The sequence below is a fragment of the Pristiophorus japonicus genome, chromosome 9, assembly GCF_044704955.1.
Source record: "Pristiophorus japonicus isolate sPriJap1 chromosome 9, sPriJap1.hap1, whole genome shotgun sequence".
Classification (NCBI taxonomy): domain Eukaryota; kingdom Metazoa; phylum Chordata; class Chondrichthyes; family Pristiophoridae; genus Pristiophorus; species Pristiophorus japonicus.
Genome location: NC_091985.1, coordinates 36,673,502 through 36,694,957, shown reverse-complemented (window position 1 = coordinate 36,694,957; position 21,456 = coordinate 36,673,502). Strand labels below are relative to the sequence as shown.

The 21,456-nt window shown below is 46.8% G+C and overlaps 1 protein-coding gene across 2 annotated transcripts in view; it reads left to right on the top strand.

Annotated features, from left to right (window-relative positions):
* Window positions 1-21,456, top strand: part of prkd3 (protein kinase D3) — a 488,274-nt gene that overhangs the window by 311,268 nt on the left and 155,550 nt on the right. For both annotated transcript variants that reach the window (XM_070889279.1, XM_070889278.1), the window contains one exon: window positions 20,704-20,855. In XM_070889279.1, coding sequence (XP_070745380.1) covers window positions 20,704-20,855 — 152 coding nt within the window. The remainder of the gene's footprint in view (window positions 1-20,703; window positions 20,856-21,456) is intronic.

Here is a 21,456-nt window from a genome sequence, read left to right as displayed (position 1 = left end):
AGGCATAAGACTGGATCATTGCAAATGTTACACCCCTGTTCCAAAAAGGGGAGAGGGATAAACCTAGCAATTACTCTCCAGTAACCCTAACGTCAGTGATGGGGAAACTTTCTGAGACAGTAATCCGGGACAAAATTAATTGGCACTTGGAAAATAAGGGTGAATAAATGAAAGCCAGCACGGATTTGTTGCAGGCAAATCGTGTTTGACTAACTTGAGTTAGTAACGGAAAGGGTGGATGAGGGTAGTATGTTGAAAGGGACATGGCTATTTGGATATGAAATGGGCTGAGGGGCAGGGAGTAGCGGTGAATGGTTGTTTATCGGATTGAAGAGGTGCACCCCGGGAGGCGGTGTTGGTACCACTGATCTTTTTGATGTATATTAATGACCTGGACTTGGGTATACAGGGCACAATTTCAAAGTTTGAAGATGAGACAAAGCTGTGGAGAAAGAGCAGGGGAGTGGAACTAATTGAATAGTTTTTTCCAAAGAGTCAGCACAGGCTGGATGGGCCGAACAGCCGCCTCCTATGCTGCATCATTCTTTGATTCTGAGATTTATTTTCAATGGAGAATGGGGATTTACCCCACCATCCCGAAAAGCTTTTATTGTTTGATACTTTGGTGCATTGTCCTGCATGTTGGAGCCTGTTGTAATTGTATAAATGCAAGTTATTTGGATGCTTTCTGTTGTGTATGGAGAAAGAGTCAAACTGAACACTGTGAGCTCAAAGTAAAGTGTGACCTTAGTCTTTTATTGCAGGTCTCCAGAGTGCCTCTCCAACCTGTGAAGCCGCCTTAAATACCTGTGCTCCCAAGGGATTATGGGATCCCTTGCGCCTCCGGGGAATGAGCCCTCTAGTGGCTGTACAGAGTAAATACAAGTGCACATATATAACAACATTCGCCCCCAAAGTCACTAGTGTAGCTATTTACAATGTGAGTCGATCTGGGGCCCTTCTTGCCCTGGTTGATCGTCTCGGTGTGAAAGCTGGTGGTGTTGAATCATTTGTTGGGCTCTCGCTGGGCTGATGTGCAGCTGGCCTTGCTGGGCTGATTGTTGTGTTGGGCCCTGCAGGGCTGTTGTGGATGATGGGTTCTGCTTCATGGTCAACCGTGGTGTCGGTTGCCACTGGTGTGTGTGTTGAGGGATCAAAAAAGGTAGGGTCCAAGGTGGGTTGCTCAGGGTAATCCGTGAATCTGAGTTTGATTTGGTCCAAGTGTTTCTGGTGAATGAGTCCATTTGAAAGTTTGACCCGAAACACCCTGCTCCCCTCTTTGGTCACGGCCGTGCTGAGAAGCCACTTGGGACCTTGTCCATAATTTAACACAAATACAGGATCATTGACTTCAATCTCGAGTGACACATTTGCGCTATCACTTTGTTGAAGCCACCTACTCTTTATCTGTTCATGTAGATCAGGGTGAACTAACGAGAGCCTTGTCTTAAGTGCTCTTTTCATGAGCAGTTCAGCTGGTGGGGTCCCAGTCAGTGAGTGTGGTCTTGTGCGGTAGCTAAGCAGGACTCGGGATAGGCGAGTCTGCAGTGAGCCTTCAGTTACCCTCTTCAAGCCTTGCTTGATGGTTTGCACTGCTCTCTCTGCCTGACCATTGGACGCTGGTTTAAACGAGGCAGATGTGACATGTTTGATCCCGTTACGGGTCATGAATTCTTTGAACTCAGCACTGGTAAAACATGGCCCGTTGTCACTCACCAGGACATCGGGTAAGCCGTGTGTGGCAAACATGGCCCGCAGGCTTTCAGTGGTGGCAGCGGACGTGCTAGCCGACATTATCTCACATTCAATCCACTTGGAGTACGCGTCTACAACCACAAGGAACATTTTACCCAAGAACGGGCCTGCATAGTCGACGTGTACCCTAGACCACGGTTTGGAGGGCCAAGACCATAAACTTAGCGACGCCTCCCTGGGTACGTTGCTTAACTGCGAGCATGTATTACATCTGTGAACGCAGGACTCTAAATCCACATCGATACCGAGCCACCACACGTGGGATCTAGCTATCGCTTTCATCATTACGATTCCTGGGTGGGTACTGTGGAGGTCATTGATGAAGGTGTCTCTGCCCTTCTTAGGGACCACTACTTGATTGCCAAACAGAAGGCGGTCTGCTTGTGTAGACATTTCATCTTTGCACCGCTGGAACGGCTTTATCTCTTCCTGCATTTCCACTGGGACACTGGACTAGCTCCCGTGAAGCACACAGCTTTTGATTGAGATAATAAGGGGTCCTGGCTTGTCCAGGTTTTGATCTGCCGGGCAGTAATAGGTGATTGCTCACTCTCAAATGCTTCCATAACCATGGCTAGATCTGCGGGCTGTGCCATTTCCACCCCCGTGGTGGGTAATGGCAGCCTACTGAGAGCATCGGCGCAGTTTTCTGTGCCTGGCCTGTGGCGGATGGCGTAGTTGTATGCGGACAACGTGAGCACCCATCTCTGGATGCGGGCCGATGCGTTGGTATTTATCCCTATACCATCTGGATATAAGTGGCTTATGGTCAGTTTCCAATTCGAATTTTAGCCCAAACAGTTATTGAATCATTTTCTTTACCTGATAGACACACGCTAACGCTTCTTTTTCAATCATGCTGTATGCTCTCTCGGCCTTAGACAGACTCCTGGATGCATAAGCAACCGGTTGCAGTTTCCCGAAATCATTCGCTTGTTGTAATACACACCCGATGCCATATGACGACACATCACATGCTAATACCAAACGCTTACATGGATCAAACAACACAAGCAATTTGTTTGAGCATAACAATTTCTCGCTTTTACAAAGGCATTTTCTTGGCTTTTGCCCCAGACCCATTCGCCCCCTTTTCATAGTAAGACATGTAGTGGTTCTAACAGGGTGCTGAGACCCGGTAAGAAGTTACCAAAGTAGTTCAAGAGTCCCAGAAACGACAGCAGCTCCTTCACGTTCTGTGGCCTCGGTGCATTCTCGAATGCCTCAGTCTCCGCGTTGGTGGTCCTGATGCCGTCCGCTGCAATCCTCCTTCCCAGGAACTCCACTTCAGGCGCCAGGAAAACGCACTTCGAGCATTTTAACCTGAGCCCCACGCGGTTGAGTCGACTAAGAACCTCCTCCTGGTTCTGCAGGTGTTCGACTGTGTTCCGACCTGTGACCAAGATGTTGTCCTGGAAGACCATGGTGTGCGGGACTGACTTCAGTAAACTTTCCATGTTTCTCTGGAATATCGCCGCCGCTGATCGGATTCCAAATGGGCATCTGTTATAAACAAAAAGACCTTTGTGCGTGTTAATGCAGGTGAGGGCCTTCGATGATTCCTCCATTCCTGCGTCATGTAGGCTGAAGTCAGATCCAGCTTTGTGAATGTCTTTCCTCCCGCCAGCGTTGCGAAGAGGTCGTCGGCTTTTGCTGGTGGGTATTGGTCCTGCAGGGAGAAACAATTAAAAGTTACTACAGATTCTGACGGTGCCATCTCCCTTGAGGACTGGGATAATCGGACTGGCCCACTCGCTGAACTCGATCGGTGAAATGATGCCTCTCATTGCAGCCGGTCTAGCTCGATCTCGACCCTTTCTCTCATCATGTATGGTACTGCTCTCGCCTTGTGATAGATGGGTTGCACCCCCGGAATTAGGTGGATCTGCACTTTTTCTCCTTGGAATTTCTCGATGCCTGGTTCGAACAGCGAAGGAAATTTGTTTAAGCTCTGGGCACATGAAGTGACGTCAGCGGCTGATAGCACTCTGACGTCGTCCCAGTTCCAGCGTATCTTTCCCAGCCAGCTCCTGCCGAGCAGCGTGGGACCATCGCCCAGTACCACCCAGAGTGGTAACTTGTGCACCGCTCCATCGTAGGAGACTTTTATGGTAGCACTGCCAATTACAGGAATCAGTTCTTTAGTGTAAGTTCTTAGTCTCGTGCGAACTGGAGTTAAGACTGGCCTTGAGAAAGTCTTTTTGCCCATGATGGACTGGCTCGCGCCCGTGTCCAGCTCCATTGACAGCGGGAGTCCATTTAGTTCAACATTCAGCATTATCGGGGGACAATTCGTGGTTATTGTGTGCACCCCATATACCCCTGCCTCCTCTATCTGAGGCTCTGGTTCATAGTGATCCTCCGTGGATCTGTCCTCCTCTGCAATGTGGTGGTTTGCAGCTTTAACAGACTTAGCAGCTCGCCTGCACACTTGTTGGAGGTGTCCCATTGTTCCACAGCCCTTGCAAACGTATCCTTTGAATCGGCATGAATGGAAACGTTGACGCTGCAGGGGTGATCATCAAGGTGTTAATGGCCTTGCATTCATTACCTTTGATGGTGGACTCTGAGAAATCTGCGGACGTGTAGCTGCAGGTATGCGTGACCTGCCGTTTACGTTACGATTCGAAAACAACATCACTTTGTTCACAGTACTTGTAGCAACACTTGTGTGCTGAGAGATTTGCTTAGTATTGTCACTGGTGGCAATGAACGCCTGGGCTATCGCTATGACCTTACTCAAGGTTGGGGTCTCTACAATCAAAAGCTTGCGAAGTATGGTTTCGTGGCCAATGCCAAGTACGAAAAAGTCTCTGAGCATGTGCTCCAAATGTCCTTCAAATTCTCAATGTCCTGCAAGGCGTCTCAGCTCGGCGACATAACTCGTCACTTCCTGGCCTTCAGACCTTTTGTCGGTGTAGAACTGGTGCCTCGACATCAGAACGCTTTCCTTCGGGTTCAAATGCTCTCGGACCAGTGTGCACAAATCGGCGTATGATTTCTTCGTGGGTTTCACTGGAGTGAGCAGATTCTTCATGAGGCCATACGTTGGTGCCCCACAGATGGTGAGGAGGATCGCTCTCCGTTTGGCAGCGCTCTCGTCCCTATCTAGCTCGCTGGCCACGAAGTATTGGTCGAGTCGCTCCACAAAAGTTTCCCAATCATCTCCCTCCGAAAATGTCTCCAGGATGCCCACTGTTCTCTGCATCTTTGGGTTCGCTATCTGTATCTCGTCGCCAGTTGTTGTGTATGGAGAAAGAGTCAAACTGAACACTGTGAGCTCAAAGTAAAGTGTGACCGTAGTCTTTTATTGCAGGTCCCCAGAGTGCCTCTCCAACCTGTGAAGCCTTCCTAAATACCTGTGCTCCCAAGGGATTATGGGATCCCTTAGGACTCCGTGGAATGAGCCCTCTGGTGGCTGTACAGAGTAAATACAAGTCCACATATATAACACTTTCTGCCTTTCGAGCCAAAATTTTGAATATTAAAAGAAAAATAAGTTGTCGGGATTTCATTACATTACAAAGTCCAGTTTCTTTTAGTGGGCATCACAGATTAGGTGTTCAAGATATATTGAAATGATTTTGAACTGTGAATTTGACTGGAAACATAATGGGACAAAAATTGTGGTTGGAGGCTTCCCGCGGATCCACATTCCCGTGGACGGATGCCTCCGACCACCGAATACGATGCGCACCTACCTGCAGTCCCTGCGCATACAGAGAATTCCGTTTTGAATCGGCAGAGTCCTGGGCAGCGCATGAAGTCACCCCACCCCCGCCCCCTCCAGGAACACTGCGGGCGCAAAGCCTGTGGCTTTGTTCGGAAAATAGTCCCGCCCACAGACCTGTCAAAGTTAATTTGAATAGGCCACACCCCCGATTTTTTAAAACTCCAGTCTTGTTGTCCGGAGATGCCATTACTATGAATGGGAATACCCCCAAAAACAAAAAACACTTTACATAAATAAAAAAAACACCTTACTTATTTAAAATGAATAGAAATTGAATTAAATTAAATGTTATAGAAATTAAAATATTTTATTGAAATTTTTTTAAAGTTTTAACAGTGTTAAAAATAAACTTACTTTAATGGACAGGGGTTTTAATATGAAAATTAGTCATAAAATTATTTTTTTCTATCTTTAAAAACTCTTACGCATAAGAGTTTTAAGGACATTCGCTGGGCAGGAGTCTCCACCCGCAGAGGGCCTTTACTTTCGCATTCAGACGATCCATCAAAAGAAATTTTGACAGATCGCAAGTGCTGGGTTTAGGTGCATGCGCAGTGCAAGCCTTAACCCAGAACTTGCAGGGCCTCTTCGGGCATGTGCGTACATCGTACAAAACCGGGGAGGCCGCAATTTACGGCCCAATATTGCAGTAAAAGATATTATTTTAAGTAATATTCTTTATTTCACTTCTAGATTCAAAAGAGGAACTAGTAAAAATCCAAATATCAAATATTAAATATCTTAGCCGTATAGGTACAGTTGTCTGTATATAGAAAAGGCATTGCAAATGGTGTTTTCAAATCTTTATTTATAAATTCAATTTTTTTTCTTCCAATGACGTAATTTTATGTTATTCACGAAAACAGTAATTTGGATTCACTGTTTTTATCTACAGTGACTGAGGTAAAGTGACCTTGTTTCTGCCTGTTTGAATAGTAGTTACCCAAATTGCAGCCAACAGAAAGTCTCGACAATCACTGAAACATTCGAGGACCGATGACGTGCTGAAGAACACGTAAGGCACAGCAGATTTGCTGCTGACTGTTGCAGTGGGCAATCAAAGCAGCTGAAGTATTTCCTCGTGGTGCTGCATTTCCTTTGCCCTTTGGACGCGCTCTGTCTGTTGCTCATCTATTATGAATTTTACCTTGAAAACAAAAATTAATGCTCACAGTAATCAAAATATTGCCCATCAAGTAAACAAGATTGGTCTTTCAAAAACAAATGGATGAAAAATTAAAACTTTTTATCAATGATTGCAGTGACAATTCGGTGAATAAATCACTGCAATTGTCCCTTTCAGAATATTGCCACAATAAATGCTAGCTCGTAGACTTGTACAATACCATGGGCTTTCTATGCTGTGATTAGCAACATAACAAAAAGTACTAAATGATATAAACTGGTCATTCCCTGTGCTCATGTATCATAGCAACTGAAACATGGTATATTGCTATAAGCTTTTTATGAACACCCGGGAGGGCGCTGAGCACCTCGAGTCTCATCGCCGAGAGCATGCAGAAATCAAGCGCAGGCAGTGGAAAGAGCGTCCGGCAAACCAGACACTCCACCCACCCACCCTTCCCTTCAACAACTGTCTGTCCCACCTGTGACAGAGACTGTAATTCCCATATTGCACTGCACAGTCACCAGAGAACTCACTTTTGGAGTGGAAGCAAGTCTTGATTTCTAAGGACTGCCTATGATGATGATTTATGATTATGGCTGGATTAAACAGATGCTGCATGAATTGGAACTATGGCCGAGAAAATGGGGAACGCTGGAAACCTGCCGGTAACATTGGCGGCCAAGGATAATGGCTGCCGGTGGTGAGAGCGCAGGCCGTACCGGCGTTTTGGTACTGCCTGCCCATTATCATCAATGTGGCGGTGATTTGCTAGTGTGACGCACTCTTTGCAGCGCCAATCTCAGAAAGAGGCCAAAGGTCGCCTTTGTCTCCGGCTCTCAGTGTAGGGAAGCGGGGAAGGAAGAAGCGACCCGAACAGTTGCCGTATGTGCTGCAAGAATATTAGCTGCCACCCAATGTTTATCGATTTTTTTTTTTGTTTCTTTATGGCAGATAAAAGATCTTATCCGACATCATCTTCCATCATTGCAATGGAGTTCACCCATTGATTTACTGACCCACAAACACTGTAGGCCTCCCAGAAAGCTGCCAGAGAATGCAATTCCCCCCCCCCCCCCCCCCACCTCCCGCCCCAGCCCACCATTGATGGGCGAGACATGAAAGTTTAAAAGAAGAACCGTGGCAAAGGAGGTGTTTGAAGTTCCGGCGACAGTCTTCCTGGTCGTTCACGATGCTGAAAGACCTTTGGCAGCAAACACCGGCGTGATTTAGCATGGGCGGCAGTGCGAGCGGAGAGTTCCAAAATGGATGAACTGGTATCAACTCGGCGTCATGCGCCGATTGACAGCACCCTCCACCTCATTTAAATACTCGTGCCAATAGCAGGCAACAGCAGCACCGATGACCTACTGAAAATGGTTGCTGTTTTTTTTTGCCATTTCATGACACTAACGAGTGTTGCAAACTACACGAATATCTAGGCCTGTGTCAATTTGAAATACTTGAAAGCAATTTTTTTTTGAAAAGCTGGATAATGTAACCTACATAGTGTTTGAAGTGTACATTTTCAATAGGCGGAGAGGTTTAGCCAGGGAGTTCTAGAGCTTAGGGCCTAGACAACAGAAGGCACAGCCACCAATGGTTGAGCAATTATAATTAGCGATACTCAAGAGGGCAGAATTAAAGGAGCGCAGATATCTTGATGGGGGGTGGGGTGGCGGAGTTTGTGAGGCTGGAGGTGATTACAGAGATAGAGAGGGGCGAGGCCATGGAGGGATTTGAAAACCAGGATGAGAATTTTGAAATCGAGGCATTGCTTAACTGGGCACTAATGTAGGTCACCGAGCACAGGGGTGATGGGTGAGCAGGACTTGGTGACTTAGGACAGCCAAGTTTTGGATCACCTCTAGTTTACTTAGGGTAGAATGTGGGATGCCAGTGCGTTGGAATAGTCAAGTCTAGAGGTAACGAAGGCATGGATGAGGGCTTCAGCAGTGGATGAGTTGAGGCAAGGGCAGAGACAGGCGATGTTACGGAGGTGGAAATAGGTGGTCTTCGTTATTCCAGTACCAAACTACATCACACAGAATTGGTGAGCTGTGCATTACACTCTGAAATTCTGATGCAAGTGTTCAATATCCATAATAATCTGTTTATAACCATTCACGACAATATATTTTTTAAATTTGTTCATGGGATGTGGGCGTTGCTGGCAGGGCCAGCATTTATTGCTCATCCCTAATTGCCCTTGAGAAGGTGAGCTGCCTTCTTGAACCACTGTTCTTCGTAGCGGTTTTGTACATTTCACAGGGTAGTTAAGAGTCAACCACATTGCTATGGATCTGGAGTCACATATAGGACAAACCGGGTAAGAACGGCAGATTTCCTTCCCTAAAGGACATTAGTGAACCAGGTGGATTTTTACAACAATCTGGCAATTTCATGGTCACCATTACTGATAGTAGCTTTTTATTCCAATTTAAATTCCCCAGCTACCATGTGGGATTTGAACTCGTGTCTCTGGATTAGTCCAGGCATCTGGATTACTGGTCCAGTAACATAACCGCGATGTTACCGTTCCTGCAATCTGTCTCTTGCTGCACCTCCCCCAGAGCCACAACTCCAATTTCCATTGTTGAGGTGAGCATTCCAACTCCTTGGAACCAGCTTTCTCATCTTCAGCTTGTGGCCTTCCTGTACAAACAGAAGATTGCACAGGATGGGCATTGTTAAGCATATTGCTGCTACATTTAGAATACAAACCATGTTTCACAGTGAAGCACAAACACTGCTTTTAACCTGACAAATGTCAAAATCATTGGTACAATGAATGTGTGCAATTATGACCAAACAACCCATGAACATTGTTGTATCCAGAAATGTCAGTGCCCTTTGGGCCCTGTACTGTGATGTTCATTATGGCTTCCATGTAGTGGGTGAGGAGGTTGTATTTTTAATTATAGTGGAGTCCCACCATCGGGGCAGACTGCTGAAGGCTGTTGCCATCTGCATTGTATGAAAGGAAATTCTCAGAGACGGGAAGGCTGTGGCTCTGTGCATTTGTGCTAGACATAGTAGAATAAAAATTCAGCTATTCAGGCAAACCTGTTTGATAACTGCAACCTGCTTGAATGCCTGTAGGCAGCAGTGTGAGGTAATTGACAGGCAATCTCATTCCTTACCTTCGCACTTCTCTTAAAATCAAAATAGTTCCTCCAACACATCCTTCCATGTACGACGGGTGAGTGCTCCTTGGTCACCTCCCATGACTGCTGAACTCGCTGCTGACTTATGGAGTTGCCTCTCTACTCCAGAGGACATATTAAATTGTCCGCTCCCGCTGTCCCCAATGATCTGCCAGGCCCCATCAGTGAAGCGGGTTTTCCACCGTTTCCTTTTTGTTTTATGAACGCTCAAAATGTGTCCATCCCACAGCTGTGTTGATGATCTATAGAATCATAGAAATTTATAGCAAGGAAGGAGGCCATTTCGGCCCATCGTGTCCGCACCGGCAGACGAAGAGCTATCCAGCCTAATTCCACTTTACATCTATTAGTCTGTAGCCCTGTAGGTTACAGTACTTCAAGTGCAAATCCAAGTATTTTTTTAATGTGGTGAGGGTTTCTGCCTCGACCACCTTTTCAGGCAGTGAGTTCCAGACCCCCTCCACCCTCTGGGTGAAGAAATTTCCCCTCGTATCTCCTTTAAACCGCGCCCCAAATACTTTAAATCTATGCCCCCTGGTTGTTGACCCCTCTACCAAGGGAAACAGATTCCTTCCTATCCACTTTATCCAGGCCCCTCATAATTTTATATACCTCAATCAGGTCTCCGCTGAACTTCCTCTGTTCCAAAGAAAACAGACCCAGCATCTCCAATCTTTCCTCATAGCCAAAATTCTCCAATCCAGGCAACATTCTTGTAAATCTCCTCTGCACCCTTTCCAGTGCAATCACATCTTTCCTGTACTGTGGTGACCAGAACTTCACACAGTACTCCAGTTGTGGCCTAACCAGTATTTTATACAGTTCAAGCATAACCTCCTTGCTCTTGTATTCCATGCCTCGACTAACGAAGGCAAGTATTCCATATGCCTTCTTAATATCCTTATCTACTTGGCCTGCTACCTTCAGGGATCTGTGGACCTGCACTCCAAGGTCCCTTTGTTCCTCTCCACTTTTTAGTGTCCTACCTTGCCTTGTTAGACCTCCTCAAATGCATTACCTCACATTTATCCGGATTGAATTCCATTTGCCACTGTTCTGCCCACCTGACCAGTACCTTGATATCTTCCTGCAGTCTGCAGCTGCTTTCTTCATTATCAACCACACAGCCTATTTTAGTGTCAACTGCAAACTTCTTAATCATGCCCCCAACATTCAAGTATATGTCATTGATATATATCACAAAAAGCAAGGGACCCAGCACTGAGCCCTGCGGAACCCCACAGGATACAGCCTTCCAGTCACAAAAACACCCATCAACCATTACCCTTTGCTTCCTGCCTCTGAGCCAATTTTGGATCCAACTTGCCACTTTGCCTTGGATCCCATGGGCTTTTACTTTCATGACCAGTCTGCCAAGTGGGACCTTATCAAAAGCTTTGCTAAAATCCATATACACTACATCATCGACCCGCCTGGTTACCACCTTGAAAAATGTAATCAATTTAGTCAGACACGACCTTCCCTTAACAAATCTATGCTGACTGTCCTTGATTAATCCATGTCTTTCCAACTGAAGATTTATACTATTCCTCAGGATTTTTTTCCAATAATTTTCCCACCACTGAGGTTAGGCTCACAAGCCTGTAATTACTCTCGATCCATCCCTTTCTCACTTTTTAAACAAAGGTACAACATTAGCAGTCCTCCAGTCCTCTGGCACCACACATAGCCAGAGAGGATTGGAAAATGATAGTCAGAGCCTCTGCTCTTTGCTCTTTTATTTCTCTTAACAGCCTGGGATACATTTCATCCGGGCCTGGGGATCAATCCACTTTCAAAACTGCTAAGCCCCTTAATACTTCCTCTCAATGGGCCCAAGTTTCGGACCGCGCCTAGAACGGCGCAGCCCTGACCTGGACGCCCGTTTTTCGCGCCACAAAGTGCGCCTAAAAAAAACTTACAGATTCTCCGGCTCCCTGCTGGTCCTCTGGAGCTGGGCGCGGCGCAGAACAAGCTGTAAGGGGCGGAGCTAGGTCCCTGCGCTGAAAACAGTGCTGGGACCTCTGCACATGCGCGCTACAGTGGGCGCGCATGTACAGTAGCTCCAGGTGCCCAAAACTATGTGGGAGGGGCCCGAAGCACGCAGCCCCTAGTCCTGGCCGAATGGCCTCACTGGGGCTGCGTGCATAAGGCTGCCTCCCACGCCCAGCTCCTGCTTCCTCCCGATCAGACTCGACTCCCGCTTCCCCCCCGCCCCCGGACCGGACTTAACACCGACACCGACCCGACTCCCGCTTCCCCCCGGACCCGACCTCCCGGACTGGACCCGACCCGCACTTCCCCCACCCGACCTGACCTCCCTCCCCGACCCGAACCGAACCGACGTTCCTCCCACCACCCCCCCCTACCCGACCCTCCCCCACCCGACCCGCGCTCTCGACCCAACCTGACCTTCCTTCCCCTGCCCCCGACACGAACCGACCCGACCCGACCTCCCTCTGCCCCCCTCCCCGACCCGACCCGACCCGTGCTCCCAACCGCCTCCCCCCCCCCCCCAGACCGGACCCGACCCGACTCCCCTCCGCCCCCCCCGACCCGACCCGCGCTCCCCCCAACCCGACCCCGGACCCCGGACCCAACCCGACCCAACACCACCTGTAAATCTGGTGCTGGGGACGGGCCCTGCCCGAAGTCTTGGGCCCAGCCCGTTCAGCCTCCCTCCCCCTTCTCCTTTCCCCCCCCCCCCCGCCCTTCTCCTTTCCCCTCCCAGTTCTCCTTCCCCCCCCTTCTCCTTTCCCCTCCCCTTCTCCTTTCCCCCCCTTCTCCTTTCCCCCCCTTCTCCTTTCCCCCCCTTCTCCTTTCCCCTCCCCTCCTCCTTTCCCCCCTTCTCCCTTTCCCCCCCCTTCTCCCTTTCCCCCCTTCTCCTTTTCTCCTTTTCCCCCCTTCTCCTTTTCCCCCCTTCTCCTTTCCCCCCCTTCTCCTTTCCCCCCCTTCTCCTTTCCCCCCTTCTCCTTTCCCCCCTTCTCCTTTCCCCCCCTTCTCCCTTCCCCCCTTCTCCTTTCCCCCCTTCTCCTTTCCCCCCTTCTCCCTTCCCCCCTTCTCCCTTCCCCCCTTCTCCCTTCCCCCCTTCTCCCTTCCCCCCCTTCTCCCTTCCCCCCCTTCTCCCTTCCCCCCCTTCTCCTTTCCCCCTTTCTCCACCCCCCCATCTCCTTTCCCCCCTCTCCTTTCCCCCCTTCTCCTTCCCCCCTTCTCCTTCCCCCCCTTCTCCTTCCCCCGCCTTCTCCTTCCCCCCTTCTCCTTCTCCTTTCCCCCCCTTCTCCTTCCCCTTCTCCCCCCTTCTCTTTCCGTTTCTCCCCCCCTGCTCTTTCCGTTTCTCCCCTCCCCCCTTCTCTTTCCTCTTCTCCTCTTCCCCCCCCCTTCCCCTTCTCCTCCCCCTCCCTTCCCCTTCTCCTCCCCCCCCCTTCCCCTTCTCCTCTCCCCCCTTCCCCTTCTCCTCCCCCCCTTCCCCTTCCCCTTCTCCTCCCCCCCTTCCCCTTCCCCTTCTCCTCCCCCTTCCCCTTCTCCTCCCCCCTTCCCCTTCCCCTTCTCCTCCCCCTTCCCCTTCTCCTCCCCCCTTCCCCTTCTCCTCCCCCCTTCCCCTTCTCCTCCCCCCTTCCCCTTCTCCTCCCCCCTTCCCCTTCTCCTCCCCCCTTCCCCTTCTCCTCCCCCCTTCCCCTTCTCCTCCCCCCTTCCCCTTCTCCTCTCCCCCTTCCCCTTCTCCTCTCCCCCTTCTCCTCCCCCTTCCCCTTCTCTCCCCCTTCTCCTCCCCCCCTTCTCTCCCCCTTCTCCCCTTCCCTCCCCCTTCTCCCCTTTCCCTCTCTGCCTCCCTCCCCCTGCCCCCTCCCTTCCCTCCCCCTGCCCCCCTCCCTCCCCTCCCCCTCCTCCCCCTCCCCTCTGTCAGAAACACAGACACTGACAGACAGAGAGTGTGAGACAGACAGACAGAGAGATAGAGACACTGACAGAGACACACTGGGGTGGGGGGGCATCCCAGCACGCTGTTGGAGGGCGCCCGGTGCTGCAGTCGGTAAGTAGAAAATGTTTTATTTATTGATTTTTAAAAAATTATTTCTTAATTTTTTTTTGATTGATTTATTGGTTGATTTATTGATGTTTTTATCATTTATTATTGATGATGGCTTTTTTTTTGTAAAACTGAAGTGTTTAATGTTTGTAAACTTTCCTTTTAAACTCCCCCCCCCCCCCCCCCCCCATTCCCTACGCCTGATTTGTAACCTACGCTTGATTTTCTAAAGTGTAGACAAGGTTTTTTCGAGCGTACAAAAATCTTCACTTACTCCATTCTAAGTTAGTTTGGAGTAAGTTTTCACTGCCGAAACTTTGAAAACAGGCGTAAATGGCCGGACACACCCCCTTTTGAAAAAAAAATTCTGTTCCAAAGTGAAACTGTTCTAACTGACTAGAACTGGAGCAAACTAAATGCCGAGAATTTGAATTTCTAAGATACTCCGTTCTACACCAGTTGCTCCAAAAAATCAGGAGCAACTGAGGCCGAAACTTGGGCCCACTATGTTTATCTCATCTAATATTTCACACTCCTCTTCCCTCATTGTAAAGTCTGCATCGCCCCTCTCTTTTGTGAAAACAGATGCAAAGTATTCATTAAGAATCAGACCACATCTTCTGCCTCCACACACAGATGTCCTTTATGGTCTCTAAAAGGCCCCACTCTTTCTCTAGTTATCCTTGTGCTCTTAATGTATTTATAAAACATCTTTGGGTTTTCCCTGCTTTTACTTGCCATCATTCTTTTATGCTCTCTCTTTGCTTTCCTGATATCTTTTTTAATTGCACCCCAGCACTACTTATATTCCTCTATTCTGCAGCATTGAGTTCTCGTTATCTGTCATAAGCTTCCCTTTTTTTCTTTATCTTACCCTCTATGTCCCTTGACATCAAAGGGGCTCTAGATTTGTTAGCCCCGCCCTTTTTTTTAAGGGAACATACTTGCTATGTACCCTCAGGATCTCCTCCTTGAATGCCTCCCACTGCTCTGACACTGATTTACCATCAAGTAGCTGTTTCCAGTCCACCTTGGCCAAATCCCATCTCAGCTCAGCAAAATTGGCTATACCCCAATTGAGAACTTTTATTCCTGGTCCACCTTTGCTCTTTTCCATAACCACCCTAAATCTTAGTGAATTATGATCACGAGCACCAAAACGCTCTCTCACTGATACCCTTTCCACCTGCCCCTCTGCATTCCCCAAAACCAAGTCCAGAACCGCCCCCTCCCTTGCTGGGCTTGTTACATACTGGCTAAAGAAGTTCTCCTGAATGCATTTTAGAAATTCCTCACCCTCTACTGTTCACACTGCTTTTTTCCCAGTTAATATTAGGGTAGTTGAAATCCCCCACTATTACAGCTCTATAGTTTTTGCACTTCGCAGCAATTTGCCCACATATTTGTTGTTCTATCTCCCTCTGATTGTTTGAGGTCTATAGTACACGCCCCTTTTTTGTGCTTTAATTCGACCCATATGGCCTCGTTTGATGATCCTAACATATCATCCCTCCTCACAGCTGTAATTGTTTCTTTAATCAATACTGCGACCCCCACTCCTTTTTTATCCTCCTCGCTATCCTGTCTATAAACCCTGTAACCAGGAATATTGAGCTGCCATACCTGCCCTTCTTTCAGCCATGTCTCAGTAATAGCTATAATATCTTACTCCCAAGTGTCAGTCTCTGCTCTCAGCTCATCTGCCTTATTACCTATACTCCTTGCATTGAAGTATATAACATTTAGTATTGCGAAACTCCCCTGTTGTCTTTCCAGCCCTTGTTTTCTCTCTCTTCCAAATTCACTTTCTACTTCTACTTCTCTGCTGCCCAACTTCAGCTTTGCTTCTCTCCCCACTGAATCTATTCTCTGGTTCTCATCCCCCTGCCAAGCTAGTTTAAACCTTCCCCAATGGCACGAGCAAACCCTCCCGCGGGGATACTGGTCCCGGCTCTGTTGAGGTGCAACCTATCCGGCTTGTACAGGCCCCACCTCCCCCAAAAACGGTCTCAATGCCTCAGGAATCTAAAGTTCTCCCAGCTGCACCATCTCTCCAACCATGCATTCATCTGCTCTATCCTCCTATTTCTGTACTCACTAGCTCGTGGCACTGGGAGTAATCCAGAGATTACTACCTTTTGAGGTCCTGCTTTTTAATCTCTCTCCTAGCTCCCTAAACTCTGCCTGCAGGACCTCATCCCTCTTTCTACCGATATGGACCATGACCTCTGGCTGTTCACCTTCTCCCCCCAGAATGTCTTGCAGCCACTTAGTGACATCCTTGACCCTGGCACCAGCGAGGCAACATACCATCCTGGAGTACTATGCATTATTTATACCAGTAACTTATTTGCTTGCTGATTATTGGGTGGCTTATCATTGGGCCCAGAAGAGGCGAGGGTCCAGGGGTAGCACGGGCCAGCCCACACTGCGATATGTGTGCGCGCTCGGTCTGTGCAGCAGAGCTGGTCTCCAGTTAGTCTTGGGTAATCCTTGCCAATGGACCAAGACCTAGCTCTGTCAAGCCCGTGTGGTGCTTGGTGTGCAACGGCCACCACACGTTTAAAAAAAAATCCAAGCACAGGCATCTTCCACCTTTCAACATGTAGATCGGGATCTGGAATATTAGGTCTTTCATTGGAACACTTGTGAACTCATCCCTTTTTGGCGTGGAAGCAAGTCATCCTCGCTTCGAGGGACTGCCTATGAGTAGGTGTGTGCTGACTGGCCCCTCATTTATATGTTGAAGAGCACGGAGTGAAGTGGTGCACTTGGAAATGTAGAGGGAGGAAGGGAAGGAGGGGAATGAACTCACATAACGCACTTTCCGTGCGCTCAGCATTATTCACCACATTTGAGAATGCACTTGCAATGCTGCAACAATCACTAAGATCAGTATCTTTAAAACCTGTGCTTCATTTTTTTTTAATGCGGTTTCCTTTGTAAAGTATGATTCAAAAGAAGTTGCAGTGACCTTGTGCAGAACTTGGTACTTGGTGCCCTCTAGTGAATAACCACTGTGGGACGTAAGGAGTGCACGGGCACTAGTAATGTTTTCCGCTTTAAAATTCTTGTGTTTCGCCTTGGCAGCTAACATAATTGAGTTTTTGTGCTGCAATTTACACAGTCAACAGTATTTCCATTTGCTTTGGCTCACGCTGTGGTACAACTGAGGTTTGTATCCATACAAAATTAGCTCAACATGTACTAGAACCTTTTTTTAAAGTGCAAACAAAAGTCAAATTGCACATTTTGGCACAGGCCCAATTTTGGCAGAGCAGGTGCCAATTGGGAACCACCCCGTTTCGTACAATTTATGGAGTTTCACTTCTTGTTTGCAATTTTAAAAAAAAGTTATGCACTGTATATGCAGTCGTTCTTTGTTTATGGTCTAATTATATACAACATGCTAAGAAGTTACATATTTGCATCACAGTGTTTAATATTAATGGGCAACATGTTGGTGCTAAATTATTAATAGACTGGAGATTTGAACAATTACTAGATATACCTATGTTTTCAAAATCTTGCATGTATACACTACCTTTACCATTATAAATTCCTGTGTCCACATTTATAATGCAAACTCTCTGTAAATTGGTCACACTGTAATCACATTCTCCTACCAATAGAGGTGCTGCAACCCATTACTGGTGAAAGGGTATAATGACTGTGTGGAAAGTTTACATCGGCAGTTTTCCATTATCAATACTTTCCGTTTGTTAAAAATTAAAATTAATAACATTCAAAATACAAGGGGTCTTTTTTTAAGCACAGTGGATGATGAGGCCATTGTCGGGCCTTATAATAGATTTCTTTAAAATTGTAATTTCAAGATCGCACAGTCAACTTCTTCTACAAACTGTTTGTACATAAAGAACTATGATCCTGGAATTACATTGAGATATATTCATGCATGAACTCAACATATTTGTCCAAAATTATTCTCTCCATTATTTTAATGAAAGTATGTTTTGTTTTAAACAAGTTAACGACTATGCTAAAATAGCATAGAGAGATGAATTCATTGAATTGATTGAGTATCCTATGACGTCCGTTCAGGGTCGATTGAGAGAATAAAGCATTAATATTTTGTCCAATGGAGGATATTGCGAGGCTTTAAATAGTGGATCATTGGTGTTCTGTGCAATAGAAACTACTGCTGAAGTTCATTTCATGTTTGTTTTATTCAGTGAGTGTGTGTGTAAAAGTAGCCTTTATATTTGATAAATTGAGCTAGACATCAGTGTTTACAGTGAAGCGAACACATCCTGGTTAGGAATATATCCTGGTCCAATCACAACCTAGTCACCTTTTTCATGTTGTTGAATCATCTTCTACAGTGCAGGTGAAAAACCTGGTCTAGAACCATCTTTTTTTTTGTAAGACAAGAATGCAGATTTCTTGATGGACTGAGTAATCTAGCTTTATTAATGAAACGCAATGCAAACTGTTGTAGCCAAAATTCTGGTGGTATTGGTTTCATGCCTTGTTGGCTCCAAAAATGGGTTTGCCTAATTTCTTCTTTCCTCATCACTTATTTTTTCTGGCAAAATGTTTTGTGAAGAATGCTTGTGCTCAAGTGTATAACAATGTAAGAAAGGCTGTTGTGGAGTTTTGTGCTAGGGCACTTGGTGCATTTGGTCTTTTCTGTGGTTTTTAAGTACGACATACAGCAATATACTGCAGCTTCTAAGTGAATTGTGATGTGCAGTTAGCAGATCGCACGGTGCATGGATAATGGTGCATAAACCGAGATCATAATAAAGTCAGCCACAAAGTGCCTCTGCACATGTGTGCTTGGATGCACGATCCTGGCAGCTCATTTTTAATATTAGAAGAGATGGGCAGGATCTATGCTCGTCATATCATTAAAAGCATCTCATACAATGGTTGAAAAGATTCCACAGGCAGTCTGGTTGGACTCATCTAGGCACTTTAAAAATGCAACTGAAGTTATACTGCAGCTGGTGCAATCTCAAAGCAGCATGAGACTGTTTAGAAACATAGAAAATAGGTGCAGGAAATCATGGCTGATCATTCCCTCAGTACCCCTTTCCTGCTTTCTCTCCATACCCCTTGATCCTTTTAGCCATAAGGGCCATATCGAACTCCCTCTTGAATATATCCAATGAACTGGCATCAACAACTCTCTGAGGCAGGGAATTCCACAGGTTAACAACTCTCTGAGTGAAGAAGTTTCTCCTCATCTTAGTCCTAAATGGCTTAACCCTTATCCTAAGACTATGTCCCCTGGTTCTGGACTTCCCCAACATCGGGAACATTCTTCCCACATCTAACCTGTCCAGTCCCGTCAGAATCTTATACGTTTCTATGAGATCACCTCTCATCCTTCTAAACTCCAGTGATTAAAGGCCCAGTTGATCCAGTCTCTCCTCATATGACAGTCCAGCCATTTCTGGAATCAGTCTGGTGAACCTTCGCTGCACTCCCTCAATAGCAAGAACGTCCTTCCTCAGATTAGAAGACCAAAACTGTACACAATATTCCAGGTGAGGCCTCACTAAGGCCCTGTACAACTGCAGTAAGACCTCCCTGCTCTAATACTCAAATCCCCTAGCTATGAAGGCCAACATACCATTTGCCTTCTTCATCGCCTGCTGTGCCTGCATGCCCACTTTCAGTGACTGATGTACCATGACACCCAGGTCTCATTGCACCTCCCCTTTTCCTAATCTGCCACCATCCAGATAATCTGCCTTCGTGTTTTTGCCCCCAAAATGTAAAACCTCTCCTTTATCCACATTATACTGCATCTGCCATGCATTTGCCCACTCACCTAACCTGTCCAAGTCACCCTGCAGCCTCTTAGCGTCCTCCTCACAGCTCACACCACCACCCAGTTTAGTGTCATCCGCAAACATGGAGATATTACACTCAATCCCTTCATCTAAATCATTAATGTATATTGTAAAGCTGGGGTCCCAGCACTGAGCCCTGCAGCACTCCACTAGTCACTGCCTGCCATTCTGAAAAGGACCGTTTATCCTGACTCTCTGCTTCCTGTCTGCCAACCAGTTCTCTATCCACGTCAGTATATTACCCCCAATACCATGCGCTTTGATTTTGCACACCAATCTCTTGTGCGGGACCTTGTCAAAAGCCTTTTGAAAGTCCAAATACACCACATCCACTGGTTCTCCCTTGTCCACTCTGCTAGTTACATCCTCAAAAAATTCCAGAAGATTCGTCAAGCATGATTTCCCTTTCATAAATCCATGCTGACTTGGACCGATCCTGTCACTGCTTTCCAAATGAGCTGCTATTTCATTCTTAATGATTGATTCCAACATTTTCCCCACTACTGATGTCAGGCTGACCAGTCTATAATTACCCGTTTTCTCTCTTCCTCCTTTTTTAAAAAGTGGTGTTACATTAGCTACCCTCCAGTCCATAGGAACTGATCCAGAGTCGATAGACTGTTGGAAAATGATCACCAATGCATCCACTATTTCTAGGGCCACTTCCTTAAGTACTCTGGGATGCAGACTATCAGGCCCCGGGGATTTATCGGCCTTCAATCCCATCAATTTTCCTAACACAATTTCCCGCCTAATAAGGATATCCATGTCTTTAGTGTGCTTGGAATCAAATTGGGAATCTGATGTTTGAATTATACTGCTACTTTTAACTCGGTGAGCACCTGCAAATCTTTATGCATTGATGCAAAAGTGGCAAAATAGCTGCAACATGTGCGACACGTGAACTAACTGCCTCAACTGCATTTTATTGGTGCTGCAATGTTGAGGAACGGCTCCATCTGAGATGTTGCAGCATAATGATTAACAAACTAGAGTTACTTCTCAAGTTTGGCTTTTATAGGTGAACTAACCAATTTCCTTTTCTTCCCTAACCGTCAACCCCTAATCCTGGTCAGGATGTGGGCTGAACTATCACAAACGATGTGCCTTCAAAATTCCAAACAACTGCAGTGGAGTGAGAAAAAGACGCTTGTCCAATGTTTCTCTGCCAGGGCTCTCTGTTCCAAGACCGGCATCATTAGACTCTTCAGGAGCAGTTTCAGAGGAGGTGAGTATGATGCAAATAGTGTGGGATTTACATTATCAAAGTCTCCAAACGTGTGAGAATTAAACGTGTCAGACTTAAAGTTTGCCCAGGGCAGCATGAATAGAGAACACCAGAACTGTGTGTGCTTTGCGTCAGATGTGTGAGATTGCCTGATTGATGTTGTTTAGCACTGTTCAGTGATCTATTATTTCATGTGATAATTTTGCATTCATGAAAGTAGCTCCTTTTTCTAGCCAAGGAGTTTCTCCCATTTTGGGAGATTTTCCAGACTACTTTTTTCAGGAGAGAAAAGAGGGGGAAGAATTTCCTGTGAAAATATAAAGGAAACAAGCGTGTGGGAAGAAAACTCCCAGCAGTGAAGGAAGGTCGGGGGAGGGAGAGGAAGAAAGATTAGCTGAAGCTTCTTCCTGTGCAAATATAGCTCTGCATAAATAGGCGGGGAAAGCAGATTCATTCAGATGGCATCCTTAATCCATCCTACCAGTTCTTCCCTCAGTACTGTGAGGGGAATCTGATTTTGTGCATGAACTCGGGGGGGGGGGGGGGGGGGGGCGGGAAAGAAAGGGCGATCATTTGTTTTTACAACCTTTGGCAACTTTTT